Raw genomic sequence first — 18,503 nt, 5'->3', positions numbered from 1 at the left:
AGATTTATCAAGGAGCTATTAGACCTCTTCCCAAATGTTAGACACTCTACTCCCACCTGGGACTTAAAGTTAGTTCTCAATGCTTTGATGAAGCCACACTTTGAGCCATTAGCAACCTGTTCACTTCTGAACCTCTCCATGAAAACTGCATTTCTAGTTGTTATTACCTCTGCCCAAAAGGCTGGAGAAACTGTGAGTTTCATATGGAGGGTCAACCATTTCCATCTTTGTCAAAGGTAAAGTTTCTCTTTGACCATATTCACACTTTTTACCCAAGGTTACTTTGGATTTTCATATCAATCAATTCATCTCCCAATAGTCTATTGTAAGCCTCATCAGTCAAGACAGGAAGCTGGCCTTTATACCTTAGATGTTCCCTGAGATTTTGTGTTTATTGCCAGCAGAGCTAAAGGGGTTCCAGTGATCACCTACATGCTCTCTAAGTTTCTGGTTGCATACTCTTTTGTTATGCAGTTGCTAATGTACTCTGCCTGCTTAAGGTCATCGCTCATTCTACCAGATTGTATTGCATGTCTGTGGTCCTGCTAAAGGACATGTCCTTTTACAGAAATATGCAAGGTTGCTGCATGGGCTTGGATCCACGCTTCCTCAAGATGACATACCTTGGTCGATGCTTCCTGGGCAGACACTGCCTTTGGCTCTGCAGTCCTGCAGGCAGCCTTAGACTGAGTTCCAAACCCCCCATGTCCTTCAGGGGGTATTATTAAAGAGTTACCTCAAGTGGAGCACACATAGCAACACAACTCTGAGAGGTTACTGGAGTTCTTTGAGATGGGTGTCCCTATGGGTGCTTCACTACTTGCTCTCTTTCCGCTCTGCTTTGGAGTCACCATCTTGGGGCTTTGCAATGGAAAAGGAACTGAGGGAAGTTTTTGGGAACAATGATCTGTGGAGCATATGCAGGGGCCAAATGGGCACTGACACCAAAAATCTCAAGAAGAACTCCAGGAACTGTACAAGGAAAATAATCTCTCCTGGAGTGGTGTGTACCTAGAATAGATTTGTTCACTTTGCCTGTCTGCAAAGTTACTGGTTTTCTGCACACGGCATTAGGTGAAGCACACGGAGAATAAATGTCTTCTGTGCCTAGTGGAAGTTGGGGTGTTGATGTACATTTCCCTCATTAACTGTAGTAGTAAAGGACCCGACCAGCTCATGAGAGAGAGCAACTGGCTTGTCACATGTAAACTCTGAACCTTACTACAGCCCAGCTCAGGATAGCATGGCTCCTAAGGCGATAGAGATGTGCCTAAGCATGTGTCTGAAGTTCTGTCTGCTCAGGAGTCTTCCAGAAAAGCAAACCAATGAAAGGAGAGAGAACCTGTTTGACTTTCTTCTCCTGTCTTAGTATGTCCTACAGATCTCATCCATAAAATACATTTCACAGCCATTTCAACTTTATAGCCATATAGAAAATAGACCAGTTTCTCTGCAGCCCAAAGTCATCAGTCTCGTGAAGGACTTCATTGCATTTAAAACCTTCCACTGAAAAGTCCCAGGTGTTGTAAGATATTAATGTGGTATTTAGGAAGCTACTAAAACATCCCCTTGAGTCACTGGATACTTGGGATGTTAAGGCACCTAAATTCCTTTCAAAGGCAGTGCTTAAATTCCACCTTAATTAAATCGGTTATCCAGCCAACGTTCTTCATCTGCCTTTATGCCCTTCCCAACAAGGCTATTCTACTAAAACTAAACATAAACAGGTCCTGAAGTTTTCATATGTAGTGAAACTTAAAAGCCCTTAGAAAGGGCTTTAAGTTTTCTGTTTCATTTTAACCTAATACCCTAGGTTATGCTGTTTCCAAAAGCCATGGTCAAATGGCTGGCTGCATCTCATATTTTTGTTCCTTAGCAGACTTGTAACTTTATAGACGTGGCATGATTAGTCAGAGAGGAGTGCATGCACATGCCACCAGCATCTGATAATCATTTAAGTGTGAGATTTGGAGGACAGCTTGCATGCTTCTGTGAGGTGTTACTGCGTGGCCTATCTCACAGCAAGCTTGTAAACTTAGCCCATCAGTGCTACAGAAATTCTCTGAACTAGCAGTGCTCTAGGTCTCCCACTCCACAGTAGCTTTATTTTCTAGGATAACTTTCTCTCTCGATGTTTTTATCCCTCCATTAAGTAACTTCTAAGATAGGTTCATCTGAATAAAGCTCATTCCTACCTTGCAGTATATTTGCTTCTGCTTGTACTTGTAATTTTTCTGTTCATACAGGTATGTTTGCTTCTAAAAAATTTGAGACAAATATTTTGGAAATATTTTAGGGAAATACTCTGGAAATTAAGTCTCCAAGAGTGGGGACCTGTTTCAGCTGGCACCTTTTGAAAATAAAATTACTTCCCTTGTAATGTTTGCTGAAGACAGAAGGATATATTAGATCATTGCTCCACTGAGCACCTCCCCTCAGAGCCCAAAATTCTGTAGTCCATTTGATTTTTCAAAATCTGTACATCTCCACCTTTTGCTTACAAAGCAGCTAATGGCAAGAGGTACTAGGATTTAGAAATGGTTGCATTGCAGGGGCAGAACATGACACCTCCTGCTGGAACCATTAGGTTTAGAATTCTAAGCTACAGAAAGTTTATTCCCTCAAAGCTAGAAGCATGGACCCAAATCTGGTGATCTTTTGAAACCTGTATATTCAGAGAAAAAGAATTACAAGTAACTTTTCCATTCATCTACCTTTGTCCCCAACCCCACATCCTAACTCTAGTTCATCCTCCATATCCTGTAGGAATCCAACCCTTCTTGCCTTTATTTTCTAGGTCCTGCCTAACCAAACTTTTCTTCCAGATTAAGAAAACTAATGTGTTTCCTCTAGATCTCACCAATGCTGCTGCTTGGAGCCTCTATGTTTGTAATCACTCAATAGTAATTCCTTTGCTTCATTATGTAGTCAAATTATTGACATCTGATTGTTCTAGTCACAGATCTAAATGTCAACAGGATAATAAAAAACTGGGCTTTGGGAACTAGTGTGGTATTATATTCTGGCCAAAACGGTCAGTAAGTATTTCTGCAATAACTTTATATCGTTGCAAAGCCAGTTAAATACTAGTCCTGAGAACTTCCTTTTTTAGTAATGTGCTGAATCCCAACATTTTACCCTTTTTTTCCCCCCTCCCGCCAGTGAAACAAAAAGCAAGCCCCTTCATGGTATCAAACACAAGTTGGCAAAGACAGCCTCTCTCCCTGGCAGGAACGGAAATCCCACCTTTGCTGCTGTAGCTGCAGGTTACGACAAGAGCCCAGGTAATGGAACTGTTTTGGAGTAATACCTGTTGCTGCACAGTGTTGGATGATGTTCTTGTACCATTTCATTGCTTTACTCAGTTTGAATTCATTGTTGCAGGTGGTAGTGGGTTAGCAAAGGTTTCACCAAATAAAGCAGATGTTTCTGGCACTATCAGCATTTCTCACACACCTGTTGACAGCGATGGCTCTGACAGGTAACTAATACACTTCTAGAAACCATCCCCCCATTCCCTCACCATCCCTATACAAATGTTAGGGAATACACATGAAGTCAACGGAGGCATTCTCTGCATGGGTAGGAGGAGCTCATTCTGGTTCCTAGAAGGGATGCTTTTATTGAAAATTTGAGAGATTTCAGGATATCAGAAGATGACCTTCTAAACATGAGTATCATTAGCAAGTCCAAGGTTCAGAACTACGGTAACTCCTCACTTAACCTTGTCCTGGTTAACATTGTTTCGTTGTTACCATGCTGATCAATTAGGGAACGTGCTCGTTTAAAGTTGCGCAATGCTCCCTTGTAACATTGTTTGGCAGCCGACTGCTTTGTCCACTGCTTGCAGGATTCTCTGGAAGAGCAGCCCCTCCTCGTGGGGATTAGAACCGGGGGCACCCCCCCCCCCATCAGCTCCCCTAAATTCCCTGTAAGGTCTGTGGCTCGGCAGCTGCCCAGCAGCAGTTCAGGTGTCCCTCCCCCCACTGCCGTGCTGCTTCTGCCCTGCCCTCTGCCTTGGCGCTGCTCCCGAGAGCTTCCTGCTTGCTGAGGGTGTGGGGGAGAGGGGTGCTGATGTCAGGATGTCTCCCTGTTCCTGCCCCCCTCTGTACCCCCTCTCCACAAAGTGGAGGAGGGGACAGTCACAGTGTTCGGGGACAGGGGGAGCTTGCAGGAAGCTGTTGCTTCCTGCCTGATCTGCTTAAAAGGGCAACGTACTTGAAGTGGGGTCAGCAAACTTAAAGGGTCAATGCACATCTCTCTCTCTCTCACTCAGGCACGCACCCCTCAGTGCTTTGGGAAGTCAGCACCTGTGCAGCCGTGCATGTGCTGTCAGGAGGAGGGAGTGGTGCGCTCCAGCTGGATAGCGTGGGTTCATCAGCATGTTCAGTTTTTGCAGAGAAGTGTTTGCAGCTACTGCCCTGCACCTCTTGTGTTTCCTGCCTCGATCCATGCTGCCTCGTAGAGTGTGAGGCTACATTAACAACAGCGTATTAATCCTTGAGGGCTCAGCCGAGTGCTAGTTCATCATTTAGCAGCAAGGCATTCCCTGGGAAATATCCCACCCTCTTACTCCGCCACGTCAACCAAGCTTTACAATCATTCATTGCTGTGTGCAGTATCAAACTGTCTAAAACTTTTACTGTAGATGTATATAATGCCTTTTGTCTGGCAAAAAAAAATTCCCTGGAACCTAACCCCCCCCCCCATTTACATTAATTCTTATGGGGAAATTGGATTCACTTAACATGGTTTCGCATAAAGTTGCATTTTTCAGGAACATAACTATAACGTTAAGTGAGGAGTTACTGTATATGGGTGACTTGGAAGTAGAGGAAAGTGTCCTTCATGCCATCTGATTCTTATCCTTTCTTTAACTCTTTTTCCCTTTGCGAGACAATTCTACCTTTGTCCCCATCCAAACAATAGGGAACCCACATGGTTTCTCAGCATTTTGAGAAGCATGCACTAGGTTCACCTGATGTAGCCTGTAGGTGGAATTTCTGACCACAGAGCAGGGGAACCAAGTGCAATGCTCTTCCTCTCCGAATTTAACCTTGAGGGCAGGAATGGTGACTGCATTTCCCAATGCTGAGGGCAATGGGCAAGAGGAGAGAATGAGCTCTGAGGGTGGATGTTATTGATCCCAGTTAACCTCTCTGCTTGTCAATACATTTAAATCCAGAAACTACAAACTTAGTAATTGAATGGCTTTCTTTTAAGGGATCTCTCAAATAATTTAGAACCTAGACTTGACCTGTCTGGCAGAGAATTTCTCCTAGATTGTGACACCAAAAACTTCTGAGAAATTGAGCAAAAGAGCTATTGTCAAATGTGCACTTGTTATAACAATTAACTAATCTGCTTTATTTCCAGAGAGGTTTCTCTCTCATAAGACAGGTGCCAACAGAAAAGTAAGCAAAAAGGCTAATTGAAATACTTAGTTAATTTACATTTCTCTTATTTGTCCCTAAGTGCAATAATGATGAGTTAATTTTTTTTAAAAACTATGTTAAAATAGTTGGTCACTTCAGTTCTCTTTACACATGGTATCCTATTTCGACTTGAACTTCCTAACGAGATATCTGTCTGTTCCACACAATGTTTATATGTATAGCACTAAGTTGTTATCATTAGTGATACCATTTCAGTGTTAACTTTTGTGTATTGTTCCTCCCCCTGTATGTTTAGTTCTGGTTTGTGGAGTCCCATCAGCAACCCTAGCAGCCCTGACTTCACACCCCTCAATTCATTCTCAGCCTTTGGAAATTCTTTCAACTTAACTGGAGGTGAGCCTTTTAACAGTAAAATTAGTAAATAATAAACAGTGGTCTGTGAAAAATTCTTCATTCCTTTCTCCATATTGAAAAAATAAAAATAGTTCTTCAGTTTTTTTGTTTAAGGGGAAGGAGGAGTCTGTACAACGGTTCTCAACCAGGGGTATGCATAACCCAAGGGGTGCACAGAGGTCTTCCAGGGGGTACCTCAGCTTTTCTGGATATTTGCCCAGTTTTACAATAAGCTACATAAAAAGCACAAGCGAAGTCAATACAAACTAAAATTTCATACAGTGACTTGTTTATGCCACTCAGTATATACTATACACAGAAATGTAAGTACAATATTTATATTCCAATTGATTTTTTATAATTATATGGTATAAATGAGAAAGTAAGACATTTTTCAGTAATAGTGTGCTATGACACTTGTATCTTTTTGTCTGATTTTGTAACCAAGTAGTTTTTAAGTGAGGCTAGTTACCAGCAAGGTAACTAGCAATGGGAAGTTTTTTCTAAACTACATGTGTCAGTATTCAGATTGCCAAAGCTGCGGGATGTAAAAACTGTATAAAATAACACCTGCTCTAGGGAAGATAGATAAGGAGCTTCTGTTCTCCTTGTCTCCGAACAAAAGAACAGAAGGACTTTCAATGAAACCAAACGGTAGAAATTTCAAAGTTGATAAAAAGAAACACTTTGCATTCAATTCATAATTAGATTGTGGAACTCTGAATCCTACTAAATTATTGATGCCACAAAATGTCATTGAGGCAAAATGGGATTGGAAGTTTATTTGGATAACAAGACTATGCAGAGTTATAGCAGGTAATGGAAACAGTGTTTTGGAACAGATACAGGGCTCATGCTTCAGGTTTTAAATCCGTCTCAAGCTATTGGGGATCAGGGTAAGACCAGATGAGATCATACCTGCCTACTGTGGAGTTTTTGCACCTTCCTCCCAATCACTTAGTATTGGCCACTTTCAGAAATGATACTGGACAAGATGGACTGTGGGTCTTATCCAGTATGGCAGTTCTGACATTCTTTTACAGCAGTGAAAAACCTGGTCTATTACAGCTGTAACGGAGAAGGTAATGCTGCAAATGTGATCCCTGAAACCTGTTTCATCATCTTACCCTGTTCCATCTCTGGGATTTATTCTTTATTATTCATTAAGAATTCCCGACATAAACTTGCCAACATCATTGTGTTTGTAAGTGGGGGAGGGGTCAAGGGATCCCAATTCCTGGCACTGAGTTAATATCCAGTTCTGCAGCAAGCATTGAAGAGGGGTTAAACCATATGTAGTGTGTATGTAACTTTTTCTCTAAGTATGATCTTGGTTCCAGTAAGATGTCAGCTGTGGACCATAAGCTTCCAGGATTACACCGGATAAGTTTTTCAGCTATTCCCCTATCTGGCACATCAGATCTGTACTTTCCTGTTACATGAGCTTTCTCTATTTTTCTATCTTTGTGTCTCCCCCTCTGTATTGGTATCCACTACACTGTGGAAAATATAATATTGTGTTTAAAATATCAGGGGAAATGTGAAGGGTTCGTGTTTGTTTTCTTTCCTTTTTAGAGGTTTTCAGCAAACTTGGGCTCCCTCGATCTGCTTATGGCCAGGATATGCAGCGAAACTGGAGTGAAGTTAGTAACATCCCTTCATCCATCTGGGACTCTTCAGCTACAGGTCCTGTACCCTCCTGGCCAACAAATTCAGGTTCCCCAACTCACACAACTGCAGTAAGTACACAGGTTATATAATCTTTTATTAATCTTTTTGCCACGTGATGTCAGTAGTATCTAATCTTTTTTAATTGGATGAACTTTCAGCACCACTCAGTCTTCAGCTGAAGGGTTGACAAGGAAGAACATACTCAATCACCATTTTACATAGTCAAAATAAAATAGCTGTTGAATAAAAAAAAATTATTAAAATCATATGGGTGCTGTAAAAAACAATGAAAAATATCGGCTCACCTGCAGATAGATCAGCGTACGTTGCTTTACACAAAATACTTGTCTTAGGGCCAGTCTTACAGCAATGATGCAAGCACCTGGAGTTTTTATAAAATCACTTGTTTGGTACAAGTTTTGACTCCTCCAGTCCTTGGGGGTAGGGGGGAATTGCAGAAATGAAGATTAAATATTCAAGGTGAAAATCTTGAGATTCAAAATCCAGGTTGTTACTACTTAATTTTCCAAAATGAGTTTTAATTTTTGCCCTCAGATGCAGAATTCATTGGTATGTAATTGTTTAACATATGGAAACGTATCAGGCTTTTATCTAAGCATTAGAAAGCTCAGGTGATGTTGAAGTCCAGTGCATCTGACGATTTCATAACTAAACATGTCTGAGTGAAAGGAAACATTAGTTTGAAAGCTGTCAGACAAAGGGTAATGACTAAGACTGTTAGTTACAGTTATAAATCTGTTAATACAGCATTAATTTTTTTGTACTGCAGTCGATCCTTGGCAATCCCAGTGGCCTGTGGTCTACCACCACTCCATTCAGCAGTTCTATTTGGTCAAGTAACCTCAACAGCACCCTTCCCTTCACCACTCCGGCAAATACATTATCTGGTATTGACCTCATGGGTAGTGAAAACTCCCCCGCTCCTCCTCCATCTACTGCTGCCAGTGTTACTAACCCGACTGAAGACATGGGACAGACCTATAATCCATGGCGAATTTGGAGCCCTACAATTGGAAGAAGAAGCTCAGATCCTTGGTCTAACACTCACTATCCTCATGAAAACTGAAATTAGGCTATACAAAGGGACTTTTATCCAGATCATGATACAATTCTGAATATGCCATTTTTGAAACATCATTTTCAGGCTATTTATTACCATTGCTTTTTTCTTCCCTTTTTGCAACAAAGTTATGAACCAGTCATGCTTTCATCACTTTCTCCTTTTAAAGTCTACCTTGCAATTATGATAGCGTGAGGTCTCAGTTAAGCTTGAAAAAGTCAGTGTGGTGACAAACCAAACTTCAGCTAAGATTTGTAAATCGGAACAATTTTCATGGGTTTCATATTTTATCATCTGCCATTCTTTATTTGGGAGACTATTTGAATTAGAAAATGGTCCCAGCATGCAGCAATTTTATCAAAGTACCAGGTTTTGGTTTTTAATTTTGTTTCCAGTATTATGCTCCAAAATCTAATTTTTTAAAAAAAGCACCTTGTGCTAAAAATGCAGAGTATTTTTTTAAAATAAGGCTGTCTTTGTTAACACAGGTTCTAAGAATGTAAAAACATGAAGAGCAAAAATGGCTGAATGTAAGAGGATTCATTCTGTTAAGACAGCGTACACTTTGTGCTGTTTGTACATTTGTAAACCTGAATGCATTTTTAAGTTGAACTGAAATGCACATAGCCAAGACTTGTGGAAAAAACAAGATACCCCGTGCATTTCTTACAGATACAACTTTGGGTTGTACTTTAAAATAAAAAATGCTTTTTTTTTTCAAAAATTGTCTATTGTATTTCTGTGCTCCAGGCTCTGCAGATGTGCATATGTACAGATCTGTTTGGCCATAATGGCTTCAAGGCAATTTTCATTCTGTGCAAGTGGGCTTTGAGCTGGAACCCCACTGCACATGAAACACCTTCCATTGCAAGCTGCGGTTTTCAGAGGAACTGTAGTGGTGCAGGTCACCTATATGGAGGTTTGTTCTCTAGAAGAACACCGTGTAGAAGCACCTACTGAGTGTAAACTTTCTTTTGAAGGCCAGCTGCGGTAAAGTTTGCTAGAAACAGGCTTGGTGTCAGTGGCTACACCTCTAGTCTGGTAATGCTGCTCTTCCTGTCAGTCGCTAGACAATAATACTAGGCACATTGTCTCCTCCAAAGCTGTGTGTGTTGGGCTTGCAGATCGAGTTCACCCCTACACTTTGATAGTGCCCTTTGCCAGCAGTAAATCAAGTAGGTTCTTAGTGCTTCCTGGGGATAAGAGCTGCAGAAGGCAGCAAAAGATACACTTGATTTTGTTTTCACTCCCTCATGGTGTGCTCTCTGCAGAGTAATCTGTCCAACAACTGGTTGTACAACGTAGAGAAGGGAGACTACCTCTGCTACTCAGTGCTTCCCCAGCAGGAGCAGTAAAGCAGACAAGAAGGGCATTACTATCAGCTGTTCTTGCTGCCTCTGGACAAAGCTAGAGCTATGAATTTCTGGAAAAGGAACTTCAGAAATGCAGGAGAGGAATACAAGAAAACCTGGAAATTCCTGTATTGTAGAGTCCAGGCTGACAGCTAGATCTTTGAGTTCACCAACCATTCTTTATATACTGTGTTCCATTACCTTTTGGTAACCATTTACAAGACAGCCTGTCACCAGCTCTCTATTTGCATGCTGTGGACAAGAGCCACTAACATGTCCTAGCATGTTTTCTCTCAGCCATCCTCCAGCTTTTCCCAGAAGAAAGGGAGCAACAAAACATCTGTATTAAGCACAGGGAGGTGATTAAAGCAGAATAGGTGCTACCTTTTTCCAGCAGGCCTTTGTAAGAAGGTATCAGCTGATTCAATAATGAGCCTCCATCTACAATGGCTTTTAACAAAGTTTATCTATTAACTATACAAAATATCAACAAGCCTAGATTTATTTTGACTTTATCTGGCTAAAGCACCCTCAAATGCTAGATGTGACATCAGGAAAATTATTCTGCTGCTTTAAAGGACTGCCACCCTCAGGGGCTCTGCTTCTTCATGTTAGACAAACAGAGCTCTTGAGTTTTGGTCCTCAGACATGAGCCCTTCTCTGTTCTGTTCCAAATGCCTCCGTTCCCTCTAGTTTCTACTCAAGCAGGAAGTGAGAAGACTCTAAAGCAAGAGCTCCCACCCAAACTCCAACTATACACAGCAGCAAGTGTGCATCTGCAGAAGTCACAACAGACCTTAAGAAACAAAAGTATAGGCAATTTTACCTTCTTGACAGACCAGATTCACAAGGTTCCTACTCCTGGAGAGTAAAAAATCTGAGGAATCTTAGCCATGGGTATTCGTAGTAAAAGTCATGGATAGGTCACAGGCAGTAAACAAAAATTCACAGCCTGTGACCTGTCCATGACTTTTTTACTAAAAATACCTGTGACTAAACCTTGGGCAGGGAGGAGCTGTCAGGGGCTCCTAGGCAGCAGAGGGGCACAAGTGCCAGCTGCCATAGCTCCCGTTGGCCAGGAATCACAGCCAATGGGAGCTGCAGGACTATGCCAGTGGGAGCCCCCCACCCCTAGCCCTGATCCCCTTCCCACACACCCAAACTGCTGCTGCTGGACCAGGGGCTACCCAGCTCAGGCAGCCCCTGAGCCAGCACCAGCTGCTGCAGAAGTCACAGAGGTCACGGAAAGTCACAGAATCCATGACATCCGTGACAGACTCAGCCTTACTTATGTTCCATTCCATCGGCTGACTCAGGTTCAGAACTGCACAAGGGCTTATATCTTTGGTCATCTGTCTGCTTTTGGATCTGAGACTTGAAAGCGGGAAACATGTCAATGGTATCTAGAAGCCTTTTCTTTAAAGGAGGCTATTGCCAATTAAACCTGAAGTATAGCAAAGCTTTTGGATGTACTGATATGACCCTAAACTGAGAAGTACCACTAGTGCAGTGGTTCTCAACCTGTGGCCTGTGCGCCATCCTCAGGGCCATATAGGTAGTATTGATGTGGCCCACCATGGTAAATTGGTTGAGAACCACTGCACTAGAGCTTTGGGAGCTGGCCGTGAAATAAGAGATTCAACCTGAAAAAATGCAAGTTATTGTAAAACAGCTACAGGATATTCTAATCTAGAGGTGGGCAAGCAAGGAATGCCCAAAGAAGCAAAGGAATTTTGGGTTACCTGTAACTGCCTCAGAGCTACCACCCTCTTTCTGCATGGCCCTGGAGAGAATACCTGAAATACTGCACTCCATTCTAGGCCTCTCCACTGCAGAAATGTCAACAAGGTTGGAGTTTGTTCAAATTGTTCCTTAATCAACCAAATTAAGAACAAAGCACTTGACCAAATGACAGTAAGTGGGGAATATAAATCACAAAGTTTGGGTGTAACATAGAGAAATGACCTACAAAGTTACACATGGATGAAACGGAGCAGAAGTTTCCCAATGCTATAGATGAAACAAAGTGCTTTAGAAGCTTATAGTGCAAGAAGCATTGGGCCTGGGCCTGCCCAGGATGACCTAACTCACAGCTATGCTTCCTAGAGAAAGTTTTCACTTGAACTTTACCTTCCCTAATTGCCAAATAGTATAAACCTGCATATAAGTGTTGGAAAGAGTTCATGGTATTCCCTCAGTAGTCGTGTACTAAGGTTGTGGTATGCTATACAGCTCTTGCTGCTGCAACCGCTGTTGTCTAAATAATGCTACCAACCACTGTGGGTAGGCAATTTTCTTAAGTATTTTCTCTCCCTTTTTGCTTCTTGCTTCTCAAACAATGCTCCTTCCTGCTTTCTAGGTATTTAACCCTGTGCACCTAGTTTATATAAGCAGGCTTGACTACAAATGAGAGTACCAATTCCTACTCCAACCCAAGAAGTGGCACCCTATTGTGAGCAAGGGTAGCAGTTGGATGGATGTAGAAGCGTGATCTGCTCTGTCCTCCTAAGGAAGCTAGCTGCTATTATACATACAGATCTGTGTGTGCCCAGTACCCAAGGAAGGCACATGATATACACTTAAAACAAGTATTAAATTATTTTCTCATTGGAGAGCACAACCCCCCATTCATTCCAAACCTTCACTGAGCTAAGCTGTAGTCAAACAAATACTTGAACAGGTATCTATACAAAAAACCCTCCCCCACCATCTGCACAGCCCAAACTCGGTTTTAGCCCCTAGCTTTGACCTGAGCCATTTCTGAGTTTTAAGCCACCATTTTTTGTACTTTTAAGCCTGGGACAGCTGTGCCAGAGCTGCTCTTCAGTGCTTACACTAAGTTTTATACAGGCTGCAAATCGCTCAAAGGAGCCCGACAGCTGCCTGAATCATGAAGGTGCGGCGAAGCCCAGGCCAGGTACCCCACACAAATGCAGGAAGAAGTGATGAGATAGGATTTGTTACCAAGCATCCTCCTACACCAGCTTTATGACCACATCTATGAAGCATCCGGGCCTGTGTGCACTTGCACCTCTGCTAGCTACCTTGCTGGCCCAGAAACTCATTAGCCTGCTAAATTATTGACTGAAGGCACTTCAAAATTTGCTTACAGCAAAACTGACCCATCTGTTTTAACTGAGCAGCATAAGGCACCAGCCAAAGCCCAAATGCTTGGCAGATGCCATTAAGTGCTGACGATATGAGACCATATTTATTAACTCAGACATTGCCATCCCACCTACTCATTTTTACTCTTCTGCAGTCTAGTTACTCTGTCTAGCGCACACATTACTTCATCTCCTTAGGATGATATTCCTTTTACCTTCTGCTCATCCTTTTCTACAACCTTGTCTGGCCACCCTTCTTCCTTCCTCTTTCCAATATACAGTTGGGTGGCTTTGATCATCAAGACTCCTGCGATCTTGGCATCATAATCCTCTGACCTGCCTTTCCCTTATGCAGTAAACTACCCTGGGGGGTGCAGTTAGGGGAAAGTTCCAAGATCCAAAGGAGGTACCACTGCAAAATTATTGCAGTCATCGGGCAGAGGTGTGTGATCAAGTGCCCAGACAGTCTGTGGAAAATGGAAGAAACGCCAGGAGCCCTAGACCTGACCAAGATGACATCTTACCCTAGTTAGAGGTGACTAGCTGAGCAAGTCCGGTGTGGTTAGGGTTTCTGAGCCCTGGGAGTTCTCACTGACCCTGTCTCCTCCCTGACCTTGTTCTCCTAATGTGACTTAACTTCCCTCACTGCCACTTCCTAAACTACTCACACTAGAACCCAGTGCAGGGAAGGCAACATACATCACACAGAGAGAATCAGGCAACAGGAGGCAGGGAAAGGAAGGAGAGAGAGGACTAATGCCTGTGTCCCTCATTCCAGAAGTCTCAGTAGGATGCTCTGCTCCTGGAGGTTCCTCAAGGCTAATGGTCCTTTATCAATTAGAGACCCCCTACAATTAGGTCAAGTGCAATCAATGCTGAAGACTTGTCATGGCATGTAAAATATAAGAACAGGGCCTAGGTTTCGTAAGTGCACCAGAGGATTTAGTCAGAATTTTGAGGGACCTCAACCATGCAGGGCCATAGAAAGTGACTGAAACGTGTTACTTCAGTGGGCAGCTTGTGTGTGTAGTTATAGCTGCTTAGGTTAGTGAAAGGAAAGGAGGATTTTTACCACTGACAGCATCACAAAGCCCACTGCACTGCAAGAACAAGCTGGAGTCTGTCCTACCTCAACAAAATTATCACCTAAGTTCTGCTTTTTAAATCTTTACTATTAGTGATTAAGAGTGAGGCTGGAAAGAACAGCATGATTTTCTCTGCAGCCCCTAAGCTGATCCAGTATCTGAAATTGTTCTGCCTCTGGAATCAGCTATGAATGGCACAGAGAATACAGATGAAATTATATTTTCCCAGAACCAGTTATTTGTACATAACCCCACTTTCAACTAGAAATCTATCAGTGGAGGCCCTTTATTGCAACTGCAGCTCCAAATTGCCTTGCTAGAGGTTGCCCATGTACCTCTCAGGGCCAAATCCTGCTCCCATTGAAGCCACTGGGAGGTTTTGCCATTGACTTTGTTTGCAGTATCAGGCCCTCGTTCCTGAAAAGTCCAATGGATCATGAGAAAACATCCAGTGGGAGATTTCCTCGGTTCACCGCCTGGCACAAAGAAAGGAAATCAGTATCATGAGCTTTAAATTCATTAGTGCTTGTAAAGTGACTGGACAGAGAATGCACAGGGAAACGGTACAGTTTAGATAAACTGCAAAAAAACAAGCGCATTTAAAGCAAATGACAAATCCAGGCTGTGAATATTTCAATGTGTGTGAAAGAAGGTTCCCTTTTTAATGCTGGATGAACTCAAATGGCAAAAAGATGCTATGGTGTTTTTCCCCCTCCCAGCTCACAAAATACACAGTGGAAGTCTGTTAATCTTTAAGCAATGACCATGGAGATCTGGTCATTATTCTACAGTTTGTTTTAGAATTACAAATTTTGGAGTCAGGCCCTATCCCTAAGGTTTCAACTGATGCTTGCAGCCATTTAAAATGAAAACAAGGCCCATTAAACATACAGTGATACTAAGTCAGCATATAATAGCAGGCAAAAATCTATACTTCAGCTATTAAAACAATGAGAGTAGAATATTGCTGAAATCAGTAGGCTGTTGCCAGACAACTGCAGCAAATCGACAATATTTTACTGTGCTTTCATGTGTGTATCTTAGCGGAGCCTCCTTGAGAAGATTCAGCTATTTAGCCCCTAGGGCAGTGGAAACTTTTAGGGGGCTTATTCCTTCACCCGCTTCCTTCCTTGGTCCTTCTCGCATGAACAGAGAGCAACAGTACCCGAAGTCCAAAGGTGCAAACAAATCAATGTTTATTGGGGTGAACTTCCAGCAAGCATGATTCCAGTTTCCTTCCTTAGTATCCTCCTTCCCAGCTCTGACACCACAGAGCCTTACACCTGTGTCCCTGTTCCCATTCCTGCCCTTAGCAAAACATTATTCCAATTTCCTTACCCCCATTCCCTGATCCCATTTCCCCTCTTTAGCAAAACATGATTCCAATTTCCTTACCCCCATTCCCTGTTCCCATTTCCCCTCTTTAGCAAAACATGATTCCAATTTCCCTACCCCCATTCCCTGTTCCCATCTCCCCCACCCCTCACTTCCTGATTGACTGCAGACTATATAGTAAAACTTGAGTTCGGCTTAGCTATACCTTAACCAATCATTTTCCTTAAATTTAACTAACCAATCCTAACATATTGTAACATGATTATGTAACCAATTATATCCCACCACCTTAATTAGTTTAAACCCAGCAAAATTAATTATACAGCAGACAGGAACAATCACAGAACCAGACAGAGATTATACAGACAAACAATAGCAAAGTGGGAACTATAATGACAAAACAATACAGAAGTCAGGATTTCACATCCCAGTATTGATGAGTGAGTTCTTGCCAGACAGGATGCTATCAAACTAAGTTTCCTTTTACATCTTCTAGGCACTTCCCTTTCTCTGGAGGTGATAGGAATACAATCCTGTCCTGATAGTGCCTAACAGCCCAATAGCACCTTATTTCAATGTGACTAGTTTGGAATGTGAGGATGTGACTGTTCACTTCCTAGCTTATGGCTGCCTCTGCTGCTTAGCCAAAGGCCTTAGCCTAAGAACAAGGCCTCAGACTGTCACAGTAAGAGAAGGCCCTTACACCAGCAGACAGTGATTTTGATTCTTTCTTTTATACCTCTAGAACTAGCCAAGTGATAAGAATACACCTAAATTCTTAAAGTACAGGCCTTTGCAGACAGGCCTGAATATCTATATCCTAACAGAAACCACATTGGCAAATTTCCCCAACACTACCAGCAATTGTGATTAAATCAGCGATTTGCAAAGCACACCTTGTCTAACTAATTAAATTCCTCTCTGCACAGCAAATAACTAGAGCTTTAAATATCGATCAACAGTACCACTCTATGGCTTAAGTAAATGTAGTACTTTGAGATGTGTCAGTTTTCAAAGGTAAGATGCAACATGCGAAACATAGGCCTTGTCTACACTACCACGGTAAGTCGACCTAAGTTACGCTACTCCAGCTACGTGAATAACGTAACTGGAGTCGATGTAGCTTAGGTCGACTTACCGCAGTGTCTACACCACACTGTGTCGATGGGAGACACTCTTCCATCGACTTATCTTACTCTTCCCGTTCCGGTGGAGTACCAGAGTCGACCAGACAGCGCTCTGCTGTCAATTTAGCAGGTCTTCTCCAGATCCGCTAAATCGACCCCCATGCATTGATTACAGCAGCATCGATCTTCAGTAAGTGTAGACATGGCCATAAGGAGAAAGCAGGGCCAGACAGAGTCCATGCAATGAAACAGTACTTACATTTTGTGTTTGTATAATGCTTAGCACGCAACTGGGTCTTGGTCCATGACTGGGCCTCCTAGGTGCTACCGTGATACAAGTACAGTAAATATTACTTCCTGTAAATATTTTACCATAGACTACTTGTAGGTCAAGTTATCTAACTAAACTGGACACTACGTCTCGTATTAAAGTGGCCTTTTATTTATTCTCTATGACTAGCTCTACCCTCTCCCACCTTCCTCCAAAAAAGTCAATTTTTCATGTTCCCATTCTGCACCTGCCTACCCACTGTCTATTTTTATACAGTTTAGGTATTTTTGATTTACACACCTCATATTTTCCCCAGTCCTTCAGACTGCTTTTCCCTTTCCTCCCTTCCATTGTTTTCACCCCCCCTTCTCCTAGCACACAGCCCCTAACTATCTTTTATACACGATAGTTTTACTCAAGTCTCTAGTATCTGGCTTGCAGTATTAACTAGTTTCAACAACAGAGCCAGAGGGTCCAGTTCTCCTTTTACTTACCGCAGTGGAAATTCAAAAGTAACTGTTGACGTCAGAGTTATAATGGTGCAAAAGTTGGTAAGAAACAGCCCCAAAAGTTTTAAAGCAAAAGCCCCCTTCAGAATGATCCAGTACTCTGCTTTAGAGAGGTTTCCACCTTTCTAACTCGCAGCAGGGAGTTTTCCCCTTCCCAACACCAAGCTAGGACACTGACCTCCTAATTGGACTTTTAGGCACAAGCCTTGTGTCACTACCCCAGCCCTCTACACTTGCACAATACTTGAGCAGGGAATTAACTTTCTGGCTGCCCGTATATGGCCTCTGTATCTCCTTATGTGACATTTCCCAGTCCCATTCCTACAAACACAGACCCTGGACCTTCCAAAGAACCCTCCCCTGAAATCACTAGAAGAAGTGGTGGTGGTGTTATAAAGGTGGCTGACCCTTCTGCACACAAAGCCCTATGAGTTGATTGGGAAGGAAGCCAAGAAGTTATGACTTTGAAAGTCTTTGTCCCTTATAAAGCATTTTGAGATCTATGGATGAGCAGCACTATACATGAGCTAAATATTATTATAGTAAGACTCAGTATCATATTCTGGTCATAGCGCATTGGACAACTACAGTTCATGGATGGTCATGAATTTTCTTTTACGTGTGTGTGTATATATACACACATATGCACACACACAAACAAGATAAGTGCCTGCATATATCTGCACAGTGAACTGCATAACCCCTACAATCATTCTCTTGGGTTTATGTAGTTCACTGTAAGATCATAAGCTGATGTGTTTGAAGAAGAGAGGTGGATGAACTTCCCTTCCAGAAAAAGAGGGAAAAAATTAAGTGTATAGAAAAAAATGACCAAGTAGCTCTAGAGAACAATGAGAAAGAGTTCCAAGCTATAAGAATAACTTTGGATCATGCACACAGCATTAGTGATCACAGGGGCGGAAGGCAGTGTTAAGTAACTGAAAGGAGTCCCAGAATCTGAAATTAGGAAGTGGCATAATCATGCCCAAACATGTGGAAACTTTTCAGTGTACTTTGGTAAGATAGTGAGATGTGGGACATTAGCTCCACAAACAGCACTAAGAACACAGAACTAAACAAACACAGCTAAACAGAAGTGGATCTAACATCATTCATTCATAGATTAACATTACAGAAAAATGACAGGTTTCAGAGTAACAGCCGTGTTAGTCTGTA

General features: G+C 42.3%; 2 protein-coding genes across 4 annotated transcripts in view; one reads left to right on the top strand and one right to left on the bottom strand.

Moving 5' to 3' along the window:
* TMEM131 (transmembrane protein 131) overlaps positions 1 to 9,265 on the top strand; it is a 176,082-nt gene extending 166,817 nt beyond the window's left edge. For 2 of the 3 annotated variants that reach the window (XM_037898654.2, XM_037898658.2), the window contains 5 exons: positions 3,163 to 3,284; positions 3,385 to 3,481; positions 5,692 to 5,789; positions 7,365 to 7,528; positions 8,251 to 9,265. In XM_037898654.2, coding sequence (XP_037754582.1) covers positions 3,163 to 3,284; positions 3,385 to 3,481; positions 5,692 to 5,789; positions 7,365 to 7,528; positions 8,251 to 8,547 — 778 coding nt within the window. In that variant the 3' untranslated portion in view covers positions 8,548 to 9,265. Of the gene's footprint in view, positions 1 to 3,162; positions 3,285 to 3,365; positions 3,482 to 5,691; positions 5,790 to 7,364; positions 7,529 to 8,250 lie in introns of those variants that run through there. The other variant, XM_043537576.1, reaches the window with a different exon arrangement.
* LOC102947763 (inosine-uridine preferring nucleoside hydrolase) overlaps positions 7,551 to 18,503 on the bottom strand; it is a 51,444-nt gene continuing 40,491 nt past the window's right edge. Inside the window, exon 8 of the mRNA XM_043537592.1 lies at positions 7,551 to 7,696. Within this exon, the coding sequence (XP_043393527.1) occupies positions 7,667 to 7,696 (30 nt within the window). The 3' untranslated portion in view covers positions 7,551 to 7,666. The remainder of the gene's footprint in view (positions 7,697 to 18,503) is intronic.

The sequence above is a fragment of the Chelonia mydas genome, chromosome 1 (assembly GCF_015237465.2).
Source record: "Chelonia mydas isolate rCheMyd1 chromosome 1, rCheMyd1.pri.v2, whole genome shotgun sequence".
NCBI lineage: Eukaryota > Metazoa > Chordata > Testudines > Cheloniidae > Chelonia > Chelonia mydas.
Note: the sequence above shows the minus strand (reverse complement) of the source record. Positions and strands in the feature narration are given on the sequence as shown.